The following is a 24,200-nucleotide window of genomic DNA, read 5'->3' on the forward strand; positions in this document are numbered from 1 at the left end:
AAAAAATAATCAGCACTTTAAGTCGCTGGGTTAAGATATTTCGTCGGGATGAAGCTTGAAGAAGTAACATATAATACCAGGATTTAGATGATACCAATGGGAAAATTGCATTTTTCATAAAATCTTTCGAGTGCAACTTTCCCTTATCATACAAGAAGACGCAAAATACAATTTCTCATTTCGCTGCTTCTGACATATGTACTATTTATATTAATTATCTGACGTTAAAAGATAAAATTTTTTAAAATAAATAAAACAGTGTAGATAAAACGTTAAAAGAATTGTTATAAAGTGTTTTCTATTATATTTCTAAAATATCTTATTTCTATTATATTATTTTTCTATTATATTTCTTTTATATTTCTATAGATCTCACTGAATAGTGACAAATTAATAAAATTTCAGACAATAAAAAATCTAAATTCTAGAGATAGTTATAGAAAATTATTATAGAAAATTGTTAAGTAAATTCTATAATCTGTTTTATTTCTATAGATTCCATTGAATAGTGAATTAATAAATTTCCAGACAATAGAAATGTTTAATTTTAGAGAGATTTATAAAAAAGCATTATAGAAAATTGCTTCAAATTCTATAATGCGTTATTTTGTATTTTTATTTAAAACGAAAATAGCAGGAATTTTGCCATGATTGAATGTGAGGTGCATTTTCATCCTACGTTCTTCCATCAATTTGTCTTGTATCGCAGCCAGCGCCGGCATCATGCGTCACATTCTTTAAATTTGAAATATTATGGCTATTTATATATCTGTATTACATATACATATAATATTAGCTACGAAATAGAGCATTTATCAATATTTAACATCAATGAGTATCATTTGTGAAAATTTTCTTTTAAATTTGTGTGAGTAAATTTTTATTCTTTTCACGAAATAAAAAATTTAATATTATATAATATATACATATACGTATTACATATGTACATACTGTAATAACGCGTTATAAACAAATGTTTGCATTATACATTTACAGAACAATTGGATAATTGACGGAATGCCGTAGTTGGTATTAAACACAACGCGTTCTATACACGAATGTAATTAACAAAAACAATAGCCAGCATCACGTGCAATTAATACTGAGAATATCGCGTGTCAGATTCCATAGGATTTCAAATTTATGGTGTTTCAAATGTACCATTATTGCCACAATGATTATAGTACAATCAACTCAGTAACATTAATATTAGCGTTAAGATTAATATTTACTATAATACATGTTGCATACAAATGAAATTACATAATTGCTACATATACAGATTTAAATTGCAAGAGTCCCTCTCAAGATATACAATGAATTTCCGTATGTCTGAACAGTTTATGCGTAAAAAATATCAAGATTTATTAATAAAACAAGATTCATTTATAAATAAACTTCCAATAAAATTTTAATAAAAAGATTATAGACCTGCTCTTTACAATTAAAATTATGTTACTAGTAAATAAATGGTAATAATTAAATAGATAAGAAAGGAAAGAAGAGAAAATTGAAAGTGTTTGGGAGAATAAGTAAAACGTAGTGAAATAACGCGAGAATATAAAAGCATTTTGCTTACAAAGGCAATTTCGGGAGGAACTTGTACATTTCAATCTAGATAAAATTGATATCTGTTAGAGTACATCCGTCTTTGACGCTAAAACGGATTCAGCTCGATACTCATCGGCTGCCTATAAGAAAAATAAAAGAGGCTCTAGGGATTGCATAACAAGAAGATTTTCTGTCGGTGAGTAATAAAAGAGAGAGATGGATAAAACGAGATGGACTGAACGGGACACACGGAAAGTATTAAAAAACGACGCGTAATTGTCCTCAATTCTTCAAATTGAAGAGGAAATCTCGCCACGTTCAAAACGAGCTTTGGCGCCTAGATTTTCTTTGATTGAATTCCACGCCGCTGACTTTTCTGGATTCTACGTCGCTTATAGAACGTCGACGATGTGAACTCCAAATCCGTCACCTGCACGCTCGAAAAAAGTTTCTCGTGCATATTTCAACAATGGCAAAAGTTTCGTATTTTTACTGGTGAAAATTTGCGATACCGCAATTTACCGATAAAATTTTATGTCACTGTTTAAAATTATTAAACGGGTAAATTGTTTCTTAACGCGATCATTTGAATGCTTCGTGTTACTTCGTAATGTTAGCCACACATTAAACGATAATTGATCTGACACTGTTATACATATTTGCTTTATAAAGCGGACGGAATGAAACACTTGATTAATCGCAGTTTGAGATAGAACACGGTAACAAATTCTTATGTAATTAAAATCTCGGAGAAAACGTGAAACTTTGTGAGAACTCCTATTTCCATCACTTTCATCGGTATTAACATTGTACGATCGCCATCAGCATCGTTGTCTTCAAGTATATTCAAAGTAGGTACAACGACAAAGAAAGAGCTCTAAAGAAATAGTATAAGAACACAGGTCACCCGTGTATCATTACTTCGTAAATTTTGCCCCTTTCAGAAGTTGGAGCCCTATAATACTCCAAGTTATACGCTGCACCCTCAATATCATTGTTGCCATTAGGTGGCTAATGAGAATTTACAATCGAACTAGTTCAGTATTTACTGAACTTTAGTCACCTGTAATTATCGCTTCACCAAATATTAATGTTTTGTTAATTAAATCATTCCCGATAAAATCTAAAAAAAGAGTTTTACAAATTGAGTGGCATCTTCTATCACGTGCATTGTATTTCTTTTTAATACAACTTTTGAAATGTAACCAAAGACTGTATTTAATGACATTCCTTTAATTTACAGAACAACGTATTATTAAACATTTACTGTCGATCTTTACTCCCACCGAGATTAATTCTTAACGATTCCCTTCACGCAACACAAAATCGTTCTTTCAAGTTTTAATTAATCTATTTCTACGGAAAGCATTAACTCTCTCTGGCTGGGCAACTGGCGCGATTGCACTACGGATTTGCGATCTGAATGCGAAAGTATCGCAGAACGTGCTGCGATTCCACATGCCGGGGCGTGGTCTCGATTAGTTTTTAGTCGACAATTTGCGACCGACACGGCGAGAAATTCCGATTATCGCGCAGAGTAGACCATTTCGTATGCCGCGAGGTTCACGAGGTAGTCGGAAGAGGAAATCTTTCATCGCACGCGGTGCACCGGTAGATTTTAAGGATGCACGTTGAGTATAATGAGCGTTCCGGCAATTAATCAACGTTCCTCGCTTTTCTTCCACGGAATGGTACAAAGAAACTCAAGAAACTTACCCTCTCGTGGCTATGAAGTCGCTCCGATCAAACGTGCGCGAGATAACGATTTCCAGCGCGCCGTAACTCTTTCTCGTTTGCACAGATCTGACCGAACATATGTCAATAATTCGGTTCTGAATTAATCCGAAATGTCGTAGAACACGAATAGATATCAAGAATCATGAGGCGAGATAAAACGTTTTCATGCTCCGACAGGAATAAATTTTAATATGCGACTTTTGAGATGTTCATAAAATATTAAGAAACTAGATCAAATGAGAGTACGGCGCGAGACTTGGTACGCAAATTTAACATACGATTAATAAAAATTTAACATACAATTTAAAGTTGTTATGCAGAAGAGTAAGAAATTCCATTTTTTAAACTATTTGTATATCGCTGAGGATAGCCTCAAATGTAGCAGAAACTACATTTTTGATATTTGAAGCAAGCTAAATATATTTATGTTTAATTTTTATTAATTGTATGTTGAATTTGCGCACCAAGTACCGCATCGTACTCTCATTTATCCTAGTTTCCTAATATTTTTTTTTAATTTTGAGAGTCCTCATTAAGTTCTTAAGATGTTATTAATGTACTCTTATATTCTTTTATTCTTATAATAATAATAATTATTATTATTGTTATTATTATTATTGTAATAATTATTATAATAAAAATAGAAAAATTATAAGAATAATTATAATTATTCTTATAATTCTTATCTTCTTATATGCCTTATATTCTTATTCATATTTTTATTTAAATATTGTTAATGTTCACTGTGATAATACTTGGTACACGTTATTGACGACCGAGTGATAACGGACAAAGGTTTTGTAGATATTTTCTCTCGGATGCGAGTGTGGAATTCAGACAAATAAATTTCGATGCTTCGTTATTATGTAGCTCGCGATGAGCCTGTTGAAACGGAAAGCAACGTGGCATACATTTGAATAATGGCAATACGATGATATGGGTACGCTTTGGAGCAAAGAAGCGAGGAAGATCCGTTGAAATATTAATCCTCGAGAAAATCATAGCATGGATATATATCGTATATATAGGCGGATAAATTTTTTTTTTTTATCGACAACTTCAAATTCGGTGACAGTTGGCATGACGTGTTGACTTTGGAATAAATTTTGTCCGATTTTTCTCTAATATTAAATACAGTGCGCTCTATCGCGGAGTGTGATATACGCGATTTCAAATACAGGCGAATTTAATGTCGCGCCTAAACTTGATCGCATATAATATATATGTCCTTGGGGAACAGAATCAAACAGGTATTTCTGCATGTATGTGTGCGTCGCGGATGTGCATTCATGCGCGTGCACTTCGGGTTCCTATCGAAGTCGCGAATCGATTGTAACGGAATTTCAACGAAAATTCATGCGTACTAGCGAAGAGTGAGAGAAAATTCCTCTGACATTCATTATTACAACGTCGACAGATTTAACATTTTTCGAAAAATATTTTCTCGACACGCGAAGAAATTATATTTCGACTTTGATAAACTTTTTCAATATTTTTCACATTACAACAAAATAAAGTCTATCATTAACGTTCAAAATTATCTTTTTTGTTAAAGCTTTATCTCACGAACGAAATATTACATAGACGTATATTGCCGTCCTCAAGAGCGAGAACTTTCTGTTCCAGCGAGACATTTTTATCGTCACTTTTTCAATGGACAACGCGATTCAGCAATATGCTGATCTCCTCGCATTACGTAAGCAGTATCTCGAGATTTGAACGTACATGCATATAATTATTCATGCCGATGGGTTTCGAGGGTCTTCGAAACTTTGAAGAGAGAATTGGCAGCAAAATGGAAGCATCAAGGGATTAAATTTGTGGTCGTAGCATTTTCTCTTTTACTCTTCTTTTTTATGCAGATAATAATTCCTTTTAACTTTTTTTCACAATTATTTATATTTCAAAACAGAAATCTCTCTGAATCCTCAAATGTATAATTTTTTTTACCTTATTAAAAAAAAATCAAAAGACAATTTCTTCAAGAATTGCGTAAATTCATAACGGAAGAGATGAGTGCAGATCTTGAAAGTCATGAAAAATGTTTTTTCGAAAAATAAAGACTTGGGTTGAAAAGACTTAATTTTACTTTTATTACTGCTAAGACAAGATGCTGCGAACTTTTCAAACCGAACTCTTCAAGTTCCCGCCGCAAAAATGCCACGATATTACTTTTTAATTTCACCGAAAGGAACAATAGCAGCACAACAGCTCTTTGATAATGTTGCGCAACCAATAATTTATTAGCGTTGCGGTTACGTACGTTAATAAGCAACTATATTCCTCCATAATTTTCTCAGGTAAATTCAAGAGTTTCTTTGGTGACCCCGTTAAAATATTTTAAAGCAGTAGAAATTAAATTCAAGTGTTAGAATTCAATTTCCTGTGGGAAACGTAATAATTAACTTCTTATAGTTGGTTGCGCGAAATGTACATAACGTGAAACAATTTTTATCACATTATGTACTATATTTAAAATTCATGGATGCATTACTCTGATTTGTCGACATGTAAGCGATGTAAGAGATATAGGTGGCAGTCGGGCTTGAAAATGGATACTGTAATTCTAAATGTAATTTCTTACATTTACGGTTGAGAGATGAATATAATGTAATAATCTCTTCGTCAAATGCCAAATTTGCTTAATTTATCGGCTTTAATTGCATCTTATGTTGTTGTAAACTCTTAATAACAGGAATTATAAATTCATAGAAATCCTATTCGGCCACTTGATCTTTCGTACTTCTTAAGGCGTAGTAATCTCTTTCAAAATGAGTTTAGTTTAATTAATAAAGTGTAATAACAAACGTTCGTAAATCGCGATTTCCATTTTACATTGATGATAAGTACAAAGAATTATTCATTTAAATTTACACCTTATGTTTTTGCGCGATTAATTTCTTGACGCGACGCAAGAAAGTTCTAAGATTGCGCCAACAATAATGCGGATTCACTGACTTTTTTCACTATGATTCAATTTTTTGAGCAATTTTCCTACTTCTTTATTCAATTTTATGAAATTCCAGCTCGCACAGTTCGCTGATGTTGCGTTCTCAAGCGAGTCAGCGTAAAGTTTGATTATTTTTTGTTTTCTCCTATACAGAATCTGCAAAACTTCTCGTTCAATGTCCCTCGTCCGGCTGTTCCGTCCTTTTCCGAAAGCGCGAAAAGCCGATATAACTCCTCCCTAGAACTTTTCCCGGTCGAGACTGTCGAGAGGATTGGTTAAATTATCGATAGCCCGCGGCTCTCTGCTGGCATTTCCGACGCAACATATACGTTTACATGATGATTCGCGATGTGCACAGATGCTGGCGTACGCACGCATGAAAGACATTTACGTGTGTGCTGAGATGAATTCACCAGAGACACAAAGGTCACATGGGTCTTTGGGATTCGCACATAATGAGACTTGCTTGTGGTGGCAGCTTCGGAGGACGAGAAGTCACGCAAGTTCGAACTTGGCGAACAATTCGAAATTTATGCACGCTTCCCTGCATAGTAATGTTGGGAGCACGAATTCACGTTAAGTGAATTATGTCCTCCATTTCTGAAGCAGAGCTGCTCTCCAACAACGTTCGTATCACGCATATTGAGTTTTACAGGAGTCAATATTAATCAATAAGCATTTGCACTTGTGCATTTTTTATTTTGTTTGAATAAATATTATACATAAAGCTCTGAGAAAAGATTTATTAAACCTTAACATATATGTTTTTCAGTGATACTAACTAAACATTGCAGTAAATAAATATTTAATCGATAAAAATGATAGTTAAATTAATGGTTCTTGAAATAAATAAAAAAAACATGTTTACAGCAAATAAATATATGTCTGCATTAGTACTACTTAAACAGTAAACTAAATAATACAATATATATAATAGGTTAATTTCAGTATTTATGCTGCGCGAGAATTTACGCTGCAGAAATCAGAAAAAAATAGAAGGAATGTGCACGCAACTATTTTGTTATATGCCTTTATGTTAGATTAGTATTGTGTTATGATTTCAGTTTCCTACTGTTAATATTAATAAAATTACTGCCAGTTGAATCCATTTGTTAATGTAATGAATAGCGCAATTAATGGCAATTATATATCATAATCTACATAAAATGATTATTACAGAGATTGCAAAAGGCTTAATGGTTACTTGGTGATACGTAAGTATAAAGGAATAATAAACATTAGAGTATAGCAAAATGCAAGTGCTTAGTGCTTTGTTCAGCTTAATGTTTTGTACATCCTAGAGACCCTTTAATCAGAGACTGGCCATAAGGATTTCGTCAAATTTCTCCAAGCGAGAAAGGAGTATATCTCACTCTTCCATCAATAGCGGTGTGTATACATCATGCATACACACTGCTATTAGTGGAAGAGTGAGATAGCTTATATTCTTTTCTCGCTTGGAGAAATTTGACGAAATCCTTATGGCCAGTCTTTGATTAAAGGGTGTCTAGTACATCCTATCTGTTTGGGACGGCACTTTTAGTGGACAGAATTTATGGCCAAAGCATACAAAATACGCAGATTAAATTCAGTGCACTAAATGCAATAAATGCGTTACATGAAATATGTACCGTATGTAATAACACTTGTAATATATGCGAAAGATTGTAATTATTATCCATTACTTCATATAAGTATTTATCATTCTTATTCCTTAATAAAAAATTTTGTAAACACATTTTGTAAGTTATTGTATCATTTTACGTCTTATTTATAAGTATTATTTGTAAATTTTACATAAATCATATATCTCACCCCCTTCCCTTATGATTAGCCGTACATTCCACTCCTATGGGATATATAGCAAAAATGCAAGGGTTTCAAAAAATTCTTTTTTTAATATAAAAAGTAAATAGTTTCTAATATTTTTTTTAGTAGTAGATAGTCTGCCATGCCACGCTCGTACTCAGTTACTCTAACTATAAATTAAATAAAACGTTTAGTCAGTATATCACTCAAACAAATATTTGATAAAATTTAATACATGTATTTTGATTTCAGTGATAACACGATATAATATAAGAAATGTTAATGTTAATAGCCTTGCTAATTATTATATTATATATTACAATTGTATGCTTTAGATCCCATTAAAAAATATTTCTCGTAAGAAACTTTTTTTAATGGGTTCTAAACAAGAATCTTGTAGGCTCTCCCCTTTAATGCAAGAGGCTTAACAGGTTCCCTCAGTTCCCGTTTTTAATTACTCCGTTAAGATTACGCACGTCATTCGGTTTTGTACATGGAATACAATGCGTCATAACGATGATACGTTATGAAATTTTAAAAGGATAGCTAGCTCTTTCGCGCGTGATTACAAATGTCAATAAAGATTTGAAGAACGGCAAACAGCCTCTCTCATCGAATTAATTAATCTTTAATGTTATGTCACACACACACAACCTCTCTGATGATGAGTTACTAATTTTCCCGTGCAAAGGTATCCACTAATTGCAAAATACATGATGACGATAATATGTACACATACGTTATAAATTTACAATATTAATATATATCATAAAATTTCGGGTCGCATTGCGGATATTGTTCGAGCTCTCGACAGGTGTTACACCTACTGGCGACTGTCGCTCCATTAAATAAACGTCGTGTGTATGCAAAACTATTTAATGTTGCGGAGGCGTACCATAGTGTGAACTTTCAAAAGCGTGGTAATTCTCGGCGCTTTGCCTTCATCCAAATGCGGACGAAACAAAACGTGGGTTTAATCACGCCGCATTCGTGACCAAACCACAATTCGTACCACCTCTCACTCTCCCTCTTTTAGGGTAAACACGAGGTCAGTTTGTTTCGTAAGCTGCATTCGGTATGCACGCTAATGGTATTTGCCAATTCGCTTGAAATCTGTCCAAATTTCGGGTGACCATCAAAGCGCGATTCGTGTTGGATTAACGAAACGTAGAAATGAAATTTCTCTTTTCCGGTGCTTCTCGCAGGGACTACATAGATTTGGTTATTGGTAATGGATTATTTCAACAGGCAGCAGGTTCTATTTTTTTCAAACGGATAAGACCTAATCTCAGTTGCATGTATTAGAATAATCTTGAAATATTTTAGCGATAGAGTGGTATGGAGTTGACAAAATTATAAGAATTCTGTCTTCAGCGAGCGTGAAAAATGCGTTTACATATGTGCATTACTTCTTATGCAACGAGAGACGTCGTTAGAAGTATCGAGGAAGCCAGGTCTCACTTGATGTGCTGATTTTCGCCATTTTCTAGCGAACGGACGTAGTGCAAAGCGCGTGCGAAAATGGAAATTACCTGTAATAGAAGCGAGAGTGGAGGAATGAAATTGGGAAAAAATCTCCTATCTATTTAACGATCTCGTTCCATTACTAACGCAAATAGGATTGTTCAATATATTATAATGTAAAGAAGAGTTTTAATTGAACGTACACATTTTTGCTTAGTATATTTACACTAATTAACGCAAAAAGTCTCTAGGAATTAAAAAAATAAAGTTTGAATTGCTTATATGAAATTACTCTATATACCGTTTACCTCTGAAATGCATAGAATATGTATTTCGTTAGTTCGTATGTTCTTTTTCAAAACAGCTTTAGTCGCAAGTCTGTGTAACCGAAGAACAGGACGAGAACCGATCACCATCATTAAATTTCAAAGCCCAACATGAGCGAGCATTACGAAGAGTATTTCGTATGCGCTGGAAGCACCGCAAACTGTTGGAACGCGTATGGTAGTTAGCTCACGCTGCCAGAAGATATTCAAAGCTATTTCGGAGGCGAGGCACCTGACAACGGTTTCGGCTTGTCGCCGAAGGACCATGCGACATTGTCGCGCAAGTAGAGAATTTGCGAGCTGTAGAGAGATTAGGAGTAGTTTCAGAAGCTTACAGACAGCACTCTGGAAGCTCAGATGCTTAAAAATTATAAATTCAAGATTAATTGAGCGCTTTAATTCTGTCCTCAAGTGCGAGATAAATTATTTATCTCACGCCTCATAGTACGTTAACGCGTTTTCGCGATATCTCTCCTCCATCCTTTCCTCTTATGCCTTACATTATGCAAATTCGCACAGTGTTTCCTTATATCGCGTATTACACTGTATTTTCCTGATATCGTCAAAGTAATCGCGCGCGAAGCTTTTGCATATTTTATCATACGCCTCGTGTAAGCGCATTATAATACAATATTTCGCACAAACGCAGAACTATTTTTCATAATATAAATGCATGAAGTTCCAAGCGATATTATCGATTTCAATATTGAAAAAAATTTTGTTCATTTTTGGTCCAATGAATGATCGTTAATCAATATCCGACTTAATGTCCGACTTAATGTAGTTAATTCATTGATACAATAATTGGATTCATTTATGCAACTATATATTCATTCTTGCAATGAATTCTAATAATAGTTTTATAATCTAAGTCATTATGAGAATTCATTGGACCAATTTTCATTATTTTTTCATAATTCAATGAATATCTTATTGTATTTAAGTACAGATTTGGTTCAGTGAATGCAAGATTTTATCTCAGCGGTCGAGAGGTCTGATTATCGTAAAAATGATGTGATTTAAGCATTGCTGTAGAAAAATTGTTAAAAGTTTGATTATCGAATATACACACACACACACACATTTGTATATAATATACGTGTGCTTAGTTTATATTCCACAGATTTGATCAGCAGAGGAAGAAGTAATTCCACTGAAATCATTGCTTCTGTGAGCTTAACGTCGCTCATGTAACGAGGCAACCAGTGACGTCAATCACCATCATTTAGGTGTGTTCCTCAATTTTTTGGCGGATGGTACACGCATACCATTTCTAAAGCGCTTAAGCGATAACGAGAAGACGGGTGCGGGCGGTAGACAAGAGGTCTGCTGCCAATAAACCATAAATTTCAAACCGGAAGTCCGGAAAATCCTGGCACAATGTGTTAGTGACAACTGAGAGGATTTGAGAAATTCGCGCGAACTTTAATTCTCACTTTTGTCTCCGTTTTTTCTAATTTGATACGTATTCGACGAAATTCTATTAACGTCTCGTCAGTCGTCTATCTTGTGAGTAAAATAAACGAAATAAAATATCATACACACAATTTTGAACATACATATATACAGGGTGTTTCCAAATTAAATGGCAAAACTTCGGGAGCGTGTAGAGGAGTAAAAAACTAAGAAAAAAAGTCCTATAGACATATGCTTCTTTTTGCTTTGTTTCGCAGGAAATCACGAAAAAAGAAAAAAATATATTTAATTTATTATTTTAATTATTTTATTTATAAACTTTTTAATGAAGATTTTGTTCGAAATGTGCACCTCTTGCAGCAATACAAGCATTGCATCTGTCAAACACGGCTCTTGTAGCAGCCAGGCACTGTTCTTGCGATATTCTGTTCGCTGCAGCTACGATACGATTTCTCAAATGTTGCTCTGATTGAATAGGCGAAGAATAAACTTCTTGCTTCAGAGTACCCCATGCATAGAAATCTAATGGCGTTAAGTCGGGCGAACGAGTTGCCCAATGTACTGCTCCTCCACGTCCAATCCATCGTTGTGGGAATTTTCTATCTAACCAGGTTCTAGCGACTCTGCTGTAATGAGCAGGGCATCCATCTAATTGAAACCACATTTCAGTACGTTGTTGTAATGGGATGTTTTCTAAATAGTCAGAAAATTCATTCTCCAAGAAATTTAGAAAACGGTCCCCATTTAATCTTGCAGGTAAAAAAAACGGTCCCACTAAAACGTCGTTCCAAATTCCAAGCCAGACATTAACAGAAAACTCTTGCTGAAATTTGTATTCTCTAACAGACCTGGGATTTTGATGAGTCCATATATCATAATTCCTTTGATTAATTATTCCACCTCTGGTAAATGTTGCCTCATCTGACCACATTATTTTAGATGGAAATAAAATATCATTGTGGCATGTCTGAAGGTACCAGTTACAAAAGTTCAATCTGTTCCAATGATCTTGAGGTAATAAATTTTGCACTTTTTGAATGTGGTAGGGATAGCGATTATCTCCTTTTACAGTTCGCCAAATTGTTTGTGGTGACACTCCCAATACAGCCGACGCATTCCGAACGCTGGTCTCAGGATGATTGTCAAAATGTTGTAAAATACGATTCCCTGCCTGCAAATCTCTTCGTAACGCTGCTTGAAATCGGTTGTTTTCTTGTCGAATTGAAAATGTTCCAGTCTCTCGCAATCTATTAAATGTCAACATAAACACTCTTCGGTTTGGCACTCTTCTGTTTGGAAATCGTCGTGCATATTCTCGCACCGCCTTTAAAGCATTACCGTTGCAGAAACCGTATACAAAAACCATATCAGCATATTCACTATTAGAATACGTACGCGGCATATTGCAAAAGACAAAATTCATCTACTGTTAAAGGCTTTCAAAGAGCGACTGACAAATTCATAACAGAAAGTGGAAAATGTAATCAAATATGTCGGTGCTAGATATGGCAAGAAATGTAAACATTTTTTTTCGATTTCTCTGAAACGGAGCAAAAACGAGCATATGTCTATAGGACTTTTTTTCTTAGTTTTTTACTCCTCTACACGCTCCCGAAGTTTTGCCATTTAATTTGGAAACACCCTGTATATGAGTGAAAAACGCCATATTCGGTTCTTCGTGCCTAATAATATTTTTTATGAATTTATATAATTTTCAATTCAAGTGTAGAGAGAAAAAGTTTACGATAAACGCAAAAGGAATTAGAAAATTTAATTGTCAAATTTGTTTGCTGTTTATAGTAAACAAATTTGCATATTTGATAAATATTGTACATTCGTTGAAAATAATTTTTGTAGCGAATACAAAAAAGAATAAATATTCGTTACACCTACAAATAATTTGCGATTCCTATATGTGCAAATGCCTCATGGCATAGGATTAATGTTCATGGCAAATTTTTTTCTCTCTGTGAGCAAACTGTGCGCCGATTATTTGTCGTGTTTTGTCCGTGTTTCGAAATACGGTCTTAAGCTGAAGCTGAAATAATAATTTTACAAGTTAAATTGACAAGCAATTTAATATTATTGATGCTAATAAGCATCTTTAAAATCCTGTAAATAATTTATTGCGAAAATTTACAAGAAATATTATTAGACACGAAGAACCACCTTAACCGAATATGGCGTTTTCCATTCATGTATATTTAATTTCATCGGTCGATTTTCTCTTAATATTGCATAATATTAAAATAGTTTACTTTTTCACATACACAGAAGAAACTGAAGATCTATTAATTGACCGATCGCTATATATGATTTTGTAGTCTGTTTCTTTTATCGCGATGTCACTTCAATTGGCTTTGCTGGTTGATGAAACAGAATAAATGCAAGTATTTTTCAATATTTGGAAAAATTTATGCGGAATAACGGTAAGCTTTACGGTAAGATTTACCGACTTGTATAAGTTAGATTGCGTTGTTCCAATAATTTCTTACTGGGATTCAAGGTAGACTTGAATAGATTTGATACAACTTCTCGGTGATCGCACAAGTTCTGTATCGGTAATCGGACGCGGAAATCAATTGTGAACAAGGACGGTAATGATGCGGAAGTGCGGAATTGTTTCAAATAGAAATCAGCGTTCATTTGTCTTGCATTAATTCGCCTCTCTATTGTGTAATTTTTACTCGGACATAATGTAAGCACTCGTTTCTAAGTTTACCTAATTAACCTAACGTTCTGTGTAAGAAAAGATCCAGTTGTATTATTTCATTATTGTTAACACAGTTATCGCAACAGTTAAAACAAAATACCAAATAATCGTTATATTGACAGTTTCTATTTTTTAAATTAATATTATATTTCTTGTTACTAATAAATAGAATTCTGAAATTTTTTTCGATTTTTTAATAATTACTTTTTATAGGTACTGAAATATTTGATTTTCATTACTTTTTTTATTTTCATAATAATTTATTTGTTTGATCTTTTCAGTAAGTAAGAAACGTTGGTACCTGCAGGCTGATATTCAGTCTGTTTCTTATTTTAAGACCGTCTTAATTAATGTTTTAAGATGCTAATAAATCATGGCTCTGTGATTGGCTTATTTCAGCTTAGGACTTAATACGGTCTTACATTTAAAAACCCATTATGAATACCAGCCTTAGTATTTAATAGTAAAACGCGTTTTCTTAAGTGCTAAATACAACAATACTATTCTTTGCTAATTAGCTAACTCTCACCTTAGTATCATTGTAAATAAGCCGCAGACGAAAGCGCTTTAAGATATCCAATTCGTTGACACGCTGAACCGAGCTTGAAGCTCGCTGGATCCTTCCTGTCTCGGTACTGCCCTGTGGGTCATCTCAAAGAGACCCAGAATAGTTATATTTATTTTCTCTGTCGGCCTCGGACTCGATGTCGTTAGGTCGATCTTCGCCCTGCTGTCGGAATCGTTCCTGTCGCGCGTCGCGTTCTCAAACTCACTGTCTGCGATGTTCGAAGTCACTGTGAATTTTTCGTCGGAGTTGATGTCTGAGAAACCCGACAAACGTCCTCCCGGTATTTCGGTGCCGAGTAGCCATGATTCGTCGTAAGTATTATTCCGTTTCTCGTCCATCTCCGTCGTCTCCTCACTTCTATTGTCCGCTTTGTCCATCTCGTTTACGTCTTCGTTGGAAATGTGATCGTTCGTCTTGCGATGAAGCACGTCTCTGCTGGGACTCTTTGGTAGATCGGGAAGCACGGTACTCGGGTACCACGTAGATGTTTCTTCAAGTACTACGTCTTCCTTGTGCGGGCCGAAGTGTCGCCTGTCAAACTTTTCGACTTGCGGCGGCACCGGCGGCGACTTGTGATTGATTTTTACGGGAAATTTCTGAGAGCCCTCAAAGCCAGTGAAAGGCGCTTCGCTATCGATATCGGTATCACTGTCGTTGCCAGGTGTCGTAGTTATTTCGCCTACTCGCTCAAAATGATCTTCGTCCTCGTATTCTTGATCTTCGTGGGATTCCGTCGTTTCGCCAAACTTTTTTATTCTAATCACCGATATGTCGTCAACACTCGACTTGGAGCACCCGACGTTACGACAATTCGCGGGGGAAATTTCCGCACTACTGAGATCCAAGAAACTATCGACGTACTCCGAGTCGACATCAGTCCGATCCTCGATTTCCGAAATTTCGTCGAGTTCAATTGGGTTTTGATTCTCGACTGAAATGGTGCCAATATCGAAGTCATCGGCAACCGCGTCAATCGCGATTGCATTGACTGAATCGTTCGTGTTCGCATTCGTGAACTCATTACGAACGTCATTTATTACGATATCGTCGCTTTTGTGAAGCCGGTCGGCCTGGCTTCCAAATTTGCGTGCACCGTCGCTTCGATTATCAAGTGCATGTATATTGCGACGGTTTGAATGAGTTTGCCTCGCGGTCCAGAAGCCGACAATCCCGCTTCGATCATTCGCGAGATTATCGTCAATATCGTTCTTGCTCAATCGGCTTAAGACCTCACTCCCCCGTGAACTTCGATGGGCCAAATAATTGCTCGTGTGTTTATTCGCATGATTAACGGGAGTTTCGAATAAATTATCGCCGTTTAGATTCTCTCGTTCTGCCTTGGAACTGACTTCATTACGATCTCGTTGATTCCTCGTCTGATAACTGACACTTGAAGCCTCGCGCGAATCCAACTGATCGATCGGAACGTCGATTAATGCGTCCTCGGCATCGCGATCGTGAACGGAACTCTCGGGTAGATTGCTGGCACTTCGGCGAGGTCCATCTAAAATTGTTACGCTTGCTTCATTACCACTACCGCGAAAATGAACTTTGTTCACAGCCTGATTCACCAAGTAATAAGGAGTAACTTGAAGCTTTGGCACGTCATGTCGTTTTTTGACCAGATTACTCAACCATTTCTTCGCACTTTCTTCACGTTGCTTCATACTTTGAAAACTGCTTCCGTTACGAACTTGCCGAGTTTTCGCAGGATTAATTAATCGATCGTCAGATTTCTGTTTCGGATAATTACTTGCGTATTTAGAATACACTTGATTGCCACGTTGATCGTTAACACGATTTGAGAAGATATCATTGTCGAAATAAACTCGTTTTGTCATTGACGGATCGAATCCATCGTGATTCCATTGAGTTTTTAACGAATCGCTGGGATGATCGTCACTGGTTACGTCGCTAGCACTTTGACCAGCCATGCTTGAGGCTTCGTTTTCGCGTTGCATCCATTCCGGGATCACTCCGGTAGCGCCGAGGTCTCTCCGTATTTCAAAGTAACGGGGAAGCGCGCTCAGGTCGCGGCTCTGGGGCCTCGTCTTCTCGTCACACGATAAGGCTGTGCGGAGTGAGGTAAGGCCGAGAAGGAAAAGGGTCAGGCAGTGATGTGCCTGGAGGGCTCCGGAGGAAGAGAACAACAGGAGGAGACGAGAGAAATGCCACCGCGTGCGGACGCGCGTCATAATCAGTCGTCGATTCTGTGACGACTCGAGGCGCTCTTCCATCATCTGCAAAAGAAGAGATCATGTCGTGAGATTGAGTCTGAATTGGAGTCAGAAATGGAAAAGATAGAACGCGCGTTATTATTATTACGCAGACTGTAAATGCAATTGAAAATAAAAAGCTATTCGTGGATAATCAATTTTTAGCGAGCTTGATTTTGTAAGTTTAAGCTTTATTTTGTAATTTTAATTTAGAGGTTTCATTTAACCTGAGAATAATCATCTGTAATATTTTTAGATGATTGAAAAATGTAAACTCCTATAACGGAAAATGTAAACTGTTATAAAATATTGTTTAATATACATCTTTATAATAACTATTCTTTACGAACCTTTAAATATACAATTTCATTGAAAACTCGCAATAAAAAAGCGTTATATTAACTAAAATTTTTATTTTAGAAGTACTAACCTATTTAACGTACTTACTTTATTTGATATTTGTTTGGTTTCTGCTTACATTTAAAAAAAAATTGTGATTAAATTTCATATTTATAAATGTTCTCAAATATCAAATAAAATAAATCGGAAAACAATCAATAATATACAATATGCCGTTATTTGTAATGAATTTAATATTAAAAGTAAAATTTTAAAAACACTCCAGATAATTGTTTACGTAAAAAAATCAAGTGACTATCCTGTGTGTGTATGTGTGTGTGTGTGTGTGTGTGTGTGTGTGTGTGTGTGTGCGCGCGTGAATTAACATTATATTTAATAATACAACTCATTTTTCACAAATATTTCCTCTGCATATGCATTATCGTAATGCAATATGTTGACTGTTCTTCGTAATACACGAAATCAATATCGAAGTCCACACTTTTTATTACGTTCTTCTTTTCTATCTCTGAGATCGAAAAAGTACTTGCGGATAAATCAGATAGCGCGCAGTACAGACAAGTAAGTCGTAAAACTATTTGAGCCTCTCGCTATTTATAGGTAAAAAGTTTATTCACTTGTATTACAGATACCACTCTCCAACTCTCCGCCCAGCATCAAAAGCTTCTGTATATCTCGCGCAAAGAAAAGTTTTGTCGTTTTTCTGCAAAAGTATTTTATATTCAATTCCCATTCGCAAAACTCTTACCTAAAACTTGTTCATATAACAAAGGAATATTACACGTGTATAATATGCTCTAATTATAATTTACAATAATTATCAGAATATAGTGATGGTGATAAAGCTCGTCTGTGTAATTGGAAAATAAAGTAATTTGCTAACGGAAATATTCATACGTAAATTCTCGACCGGCTAACCCGATATTACGCCGGGTCGATTTTACGTTTGGAAGATTCGACGTTCTCAATTCCAAATATAATAGGCTTACAGGAATGAAATAATTTCATTAAATTGGCAAGCAAGCACAAATGAAATTCAGACGGAGGTATTACGTCCCAGAAAATATAACTGCGACACTGTATTACATTTACGAGCTACTTTGGGGCTTCCCTTTAATTACGCTAAGAATTTAAAGCTTACCCCGTATCAGAGCTCGTTAATCTCGTTTCTTTTTACACGGATCTTATACACTTGCGTACGAAACGAGTGGTAATATGTAGATTTAAAGTTAACATATATTTTTGTATTTTATTTTTCATAATGCACGAATAAAATTTGTTTTCTTTAAGTACTGAAATTAATGAAAATATCAGTTATTACTAAGGTTATTAAGTTATAATGTTATTTATAACGAATTCATAATATCTGACGCGTAATTAAATAAGAAGTCAATATTCATTGTTGCAAACAATAGAATGCGCAGGATATTTAACAATATCGAAGTGTGTTTGAAAATATGCCAGGTAAAATTGCGAAAGAAAAACGGCCAGACTAAGCTGACGCAGTAATTTGATTTCCATTGGCAGGTAATGGGGTCTCAAACGAGATTAGAGAAGTCTTCGGGCTGAGCGCGTTTTATCTACGTCCTTATTACGCGCGGTCAAGACGGGGTGTAAAAAGTTATAAAGTTCGTAACAAATGTAACGATGATGTGACAATCTATAGAAATACGACTGGCCTTATTGTACAAATACGGACCGCAAGAAGGTCGACATCTTTTACAATTAAGGTAACCTCGAGGCTCGCAGGTAAGTGTCCAGCGGCATTTATCACCCCTTTGTCGCAGTCGAAAGATCCATTAAGACATAATGTAGTTACACGGTAGTATCGTGCGCTAGTAACGCTGTTAGCTCCAAACTCTGTTATGAAGGTACACGAAATGTTTCGTGAAGCTCGACGGCTGTCGACCCTGCCTTCTTTCGAAGAGATGAAAAAGGAGTTCGGGAGTTATAGTGCGTTAGCACGAATCTCATATTACGTCTTGTAATCTTATCACGTTACTTGTTTTCATGTTGAACTGAAATTACGAAATTTTGGCGTTTGTCGCCGAAAAAGTAAGCTGCTCATTTAGTGAAACGTACATTTGTCCTTTGAAAAACTTCGTCACGTAATCTGCTTAATGCTGTTCAATGTGGAAACAACCACGATACGAGAATCGTAAAAGGTAGTTTAACGGGCTGACTAACTTTTCACTCGGGCAATGAAATTGTTGACCTCGCTTAAATGTTTTAAATATACATTACACAACTCGACGACGGTACAACAAGCTAAAATAACAGGACGAATGCAATTAATTTTACGCATATATTATTACATATATATATCTCTGGCAATCTGTTGCTCTTACAATTTTTACTATAAAATAAATTTTTTTTAAATATGGCCTTAAAAAAGATATAAATAAAAATTAAATAATTAAATTATATTCAAATAAAATTGGTCTCTCTCTCTCTCTCTCTCTCTCTCTCTCTCTCTCTCTCTCTCTTCAACAATGTCCAATCTATCATATCGTTTTCATTAGATTTCCATTACAATTAGATGATATCGTACATGTATATATCAATATATATGAAATATCTAAAAGCTCGACACATATACTGTACATTTCAGATGATTGTCAGATTTCAAATGGAGTTAATATGAACCGGTAACAGCTAACAAAAAGAATGATAAATGGTTGAAAAACATTAACGTTGGAAATATCGATAAACAAGAGTATTTTCTTCTGTAAATGCAATACATTTTTCTGCTTGCAATCAGTTATTAACTTATAGATCGCATGAATCTTTTCTATTCTTTCCTCTAATTCCGAATAAAAAGTCTCTTAATAAACAGTTAAGCATATCTAAGAAGATTCTACAAATTCTAAGTAATTATAAAGAGAGAAATTGAAGCTTATACAATCTTAGAACAATTAATTAAGACAATCTGTATCGAGATCTAGCGATAGTGTCCCAATTATGTGTATTCACTTTTTAAATTATACCATACACGTTAATTTATTTTAATACTCCCTGCTAAATCCAATACAGTTTCATTTAGTCGTTCACTATTAATCATGTTCAATAGTCTTTTCTTCCCTTTTTTCTTGTCGACCTTATTAATCATTTTATATTTATGAGGCACAATTCTAGGCTCACCATATTACCATTATTTATTATGTCGACCAGGAGTATTATCTTGCTTACTATACAATAAAACTGCTTTTACTTCAATGTTTTTCCGCGAAGGGTGGCGCCAATACTCCTAGAACTTGTCCGTTGACATAAGAGCGGAAGATGCGGAGTCTCGCAGAGGAGTAGATATCCGTCGAACCTGACCTACCGTAAATTGCGGTCGTGCGTCCCACGTATGTCTCAGTAAAGGGTGGGCGGTGGATTCAGTTCGAATAGAGAGACGGTGAGTGATGTGTTATAGGACAGATAGTTCCGGTATTTCTCCTATATGTCATCCATACCGGAAGTCGGGGATATGTGAGGTGTGTTTGATCAAGAAATGTCTCAGATGCCTCATAGTGTCCGCGACAACGATGTCATGAAGTCAGAAATACTCACAGATATTATTGCGCATTTACAAATTATTTAGCAAATCATTTTTCAAATTATTATCATTGAACTTTGAGGAAATTATATTGGCGTAAACCAATGATTACAAATTCGTGATTATTTTTTTTTTAATCGTAATACGATTATCAAATCTGAGAATTTATTCTTGGAGAAACTTAAATAAAAATTTAATAAATAAATGATTGTGGTGAGAGTTTGCTATCTCTGGTATCCAGGGAGTCACTAAAGGAATTTCTCCAAAATTATGTGTGTGGGACCTGAATATCGGCTTCTCGAACATCTACTTACATTAAAAATTTACTGTGATAAACTAGATCAATCAAACAGCCAATGAAATTTAATATTCATTACATTACATCAGGTACATTACATTTTATAATTGGAGATTGTATCGTAGTGTAAGATCATATTTTTTATGCTTTCCGTACGTTAATAAGATATTTCACCTAATTTGTCAATGATATTCAACTTGTTCTAATGGTTTTATTAGCTATTATAATGTTGTTTTTAGAGATTATGCTTTGGAACGTATATTGAAGATACACGTGTATACGTATATACCATGTAATTAATATATCCATATTTTAATCGGTGTAATTTTTAATATATGAATACGAGAATATACTGAAATACATGTATATACATATGTGTATTTGAATACACAGTTACACGCACTGAAAGATTTTGCTGAAGAATCTAAAAATTTATAGATACAGATCTGAAAAGTAATTTTACCGGACTATTAAAACAAGTAGGACGATAAAATTGGTTACTAGAATATCAAAACATTTTGCAGCATTGTTCATCATGCTTAAGATTCCTGCGAAATTATTTTGATAGTCCAACGAAATTATTTTTGGATCTGTATCTATACCTATCCACATTTTTAAATTTTTCAGCAAAATTGCTCTTTCAGTGTGTGTATCAAAATATAAGAATACATATGTACGGCCAGAGCCAAAAAGATTACAACACTTTTTTTCAATGGGTTTCGAAATGTAGCTTGCTCACCAAGCGATTGGTTCTTATTCATGAATCGATAAATAAAAACCAATCGCTCGGTGAGTAGGTTGCATTTCAAAACCCATCGAAAAAAAGTGTTACAACCTTTTTGACCCTGACGGTACACTTATATTTATATCATTGTATGTTATCCGTAATCTAGAAAATCGTATTTTTTTTACGACAAAATTTTCCGAAAGCATAACGGAGGTAAGACAACTAAAAGGAAACAGACAGCTAAAAGCAAAAGAAGATGCAAAGAAGCCTAGAGATATAAGAAAATTAGAGGAATGAATAGATCCAGACCTTTAAGTAATCTTTAAGTAACCTACAGAGAAGAACTCTTTCTCCTTAACGATCGAAAAAAATTTCAGAAAATTATTTTTTGTTAAGCAATTAATGGCTGATTAAAGATAAATTTAGAAAAGATTTTGTCCGTTTTGTCTGTTAGTTTAAAAAAGATGTAATTTTTATATTATATATTGACTCTTCAAATTACAATATGTATATTCTTATAAATTGTTTTTAGCTAATTGACTGATAATACAAATAAAATATTTGATTTTATATAAATTTGTCTTATTTTTAAATTTAATTTATTTTATATAAAAGTATCTTTTAATACTAAAATTGTCAATCCATTTTGTTATTTTAATTGAAGTGATAAACGTGATGCGGAAATGTTTTGATAGATTGATGTGTTCTCTAAACTTCTTGATAAAAACAAATGTAGCATATTCCAACAAACAACCTATAGAAATAAACAAATCCGACATGTAGTTTTTTTGAGATTAAATTTGAGATTATACGGAAATGATTTCGTTAGAGTTGGTCAGATAGGCGTGGATTACAAGTTAAAAAAAGTTTCACTTCTCGATTCCTTGTCGTCGTATAATGCTATCTTACGAGCTAATCGACATCTGTTTTAACGCTTAAGTCATTTAAGTTCGGATTAGCAGAATTATTTTGAATTGATACGTCGAAGATTACAAGTGACGCTAAGAAATTTATCGCGCACCTGTCCGATCTGCAGCTTTGAATACATTGACATCTTAATGAACTATTAATTAAATCGTTATCTATGAGAAGCTAAATAATCGATAGATGTATTTTACGTGCTAATGATACTCGACGTGCGATATCGGTCCTCGTTCAAGAAAATGGAAAGGTATCGGCGGCAAACAGTCAGATTTCAACGGATATCTCTCATGCTACATGAGCGACGAAGTTTTTAGCATGGTTTGCTTCAAAATACTGGAAGATATTGAGTTTCTCAATATCGACGGAATCATGCCAGAGGAAGCTTCAGGTGAAGCTCACGTTTTCTCACACATGAAGCACTGAAATGTAAGGAAAATCTGAGAAGGATGTATGGTCTTTAAGTTCATTGGCGGTTTTAATTTTCTGTGAAAGACAAGTCAGCGGAGTTAAAATGATTGCAAGCGAGTATAGTTGGTTTTGTAAGATACACATGGAAAGAATAGTTTTGTTGAAGTTTCTAAAAATTTGTCCATACACTGAGAAAAAATATCTTAATTTCAAAGAAATATTTCTTTGCTAATAATAATTTAAACAAATTATTATTTTGGATTAATGACAATTTTTTTGAAATTATAAAATATTTTTTTACTTTAAAAAATATATTTTAATTTCAAAGAAATTTTCATTGATCCAAAGTAATAATTTATTTGAATATGAACAAAGAAATATTTCTTTGAAATTAAGATATTTTTTTCTCAGTGTATATAAATCTGAAAACAGTTTGGACAAAATATGTAATTATGTAGGACGCTCAAGCTAGTTGCTAGAATGTCAAAACTTTTTGCAGCATTATATTTGAATTTTCTACGTAATTATTTTGATGGCCCAACAAAATTATTTTTAGATCCGTGTATCTATCTAAATTTTTAAATTAAAAAAGAATTTTTAAATAAATTTTGAGTAAAATTGTTCTTTTCCATGCATTTTAGCAATAAATGTTACATGAAGAACGTTATTACGAATGAACTAAGAAAGTTACGTAAATTCGTTTGAGAGTTACACTAAATTAAAACATATTCCCTTTGCCGACTAGACTGTACGATCATATTTATAGATTCATTTTTCAAGTAATTTCTCCATCTGTAATTACAATTACTATTTATTTACATTGCGTTTAAATACATTCTGTAGAATATTAACATAAACAATTTGCTAATTGCTGAAGCTGCAATATAAATCTGCAACTGCCATGAGGCAGCTCTATATGTATGAACTGCGATCCATTGATCATTAAACAAAGTGCACCCGTTGCCGTCGGAAAATATCTGTCGATATCCGTTGAAAAGTGCCTTCGATAAACGGATTCCAGGAACAAAAAAGATCGCGTTAAATACCAGGTATTTATTGCGTGCTACGACAGATGAATCGTGATTTTCTAGAGTTGTTAAAGTCGACGTTTTGGCCGCTTTAAGGTGTGTGACTGAAAAGGTGAAGCAAAGCGAGTAAGTATGCGAATTACCGTAAAGTTGTGCGGCATTCC

At 34.4% G+C, this 24,200-nt stretch overlaps 1 protein-coding gene across 1 annotated transcript in view; it reads right to left on the minus strand.

Annotated features, from left to right (window-relative positions):
- Positions 1–24,200, minus strand: part of LOC108727392 (uncharacterized) — a 66,239-nt gene that overhangs the window by 35,570 nt on the left and 6,469 nt on the right. Inside the window, 2 exon segments of the mRNA XM_018455509.1 lie at positions 14,496–14,566; positions 14,569–16,774. Coding sequence (XP_018311011.1) covers positions 14,496–14,566; positions 14,569–16,774 — 2,277 coding nt within the window.

The sequence above is a fragment of the Mycetomoellerius zeteki genome, unplaced genomic scaffold, assembly GCF_001594055.1.
Source record: "Mycetomoellerius zeteki isolate Tzet28-1 unplaced genomic scaffold, Tzet1.0 scaffold49, whole genome shotgun sequence".
Classification (NCBI taxonomy): domain Eukaryota; kingdom Metazoa; phylum Arthropoda; class Insecta; order Hymenoptera; family Formicidae; genus Mycetomoellerius; species Mycetomoellerius zeteki.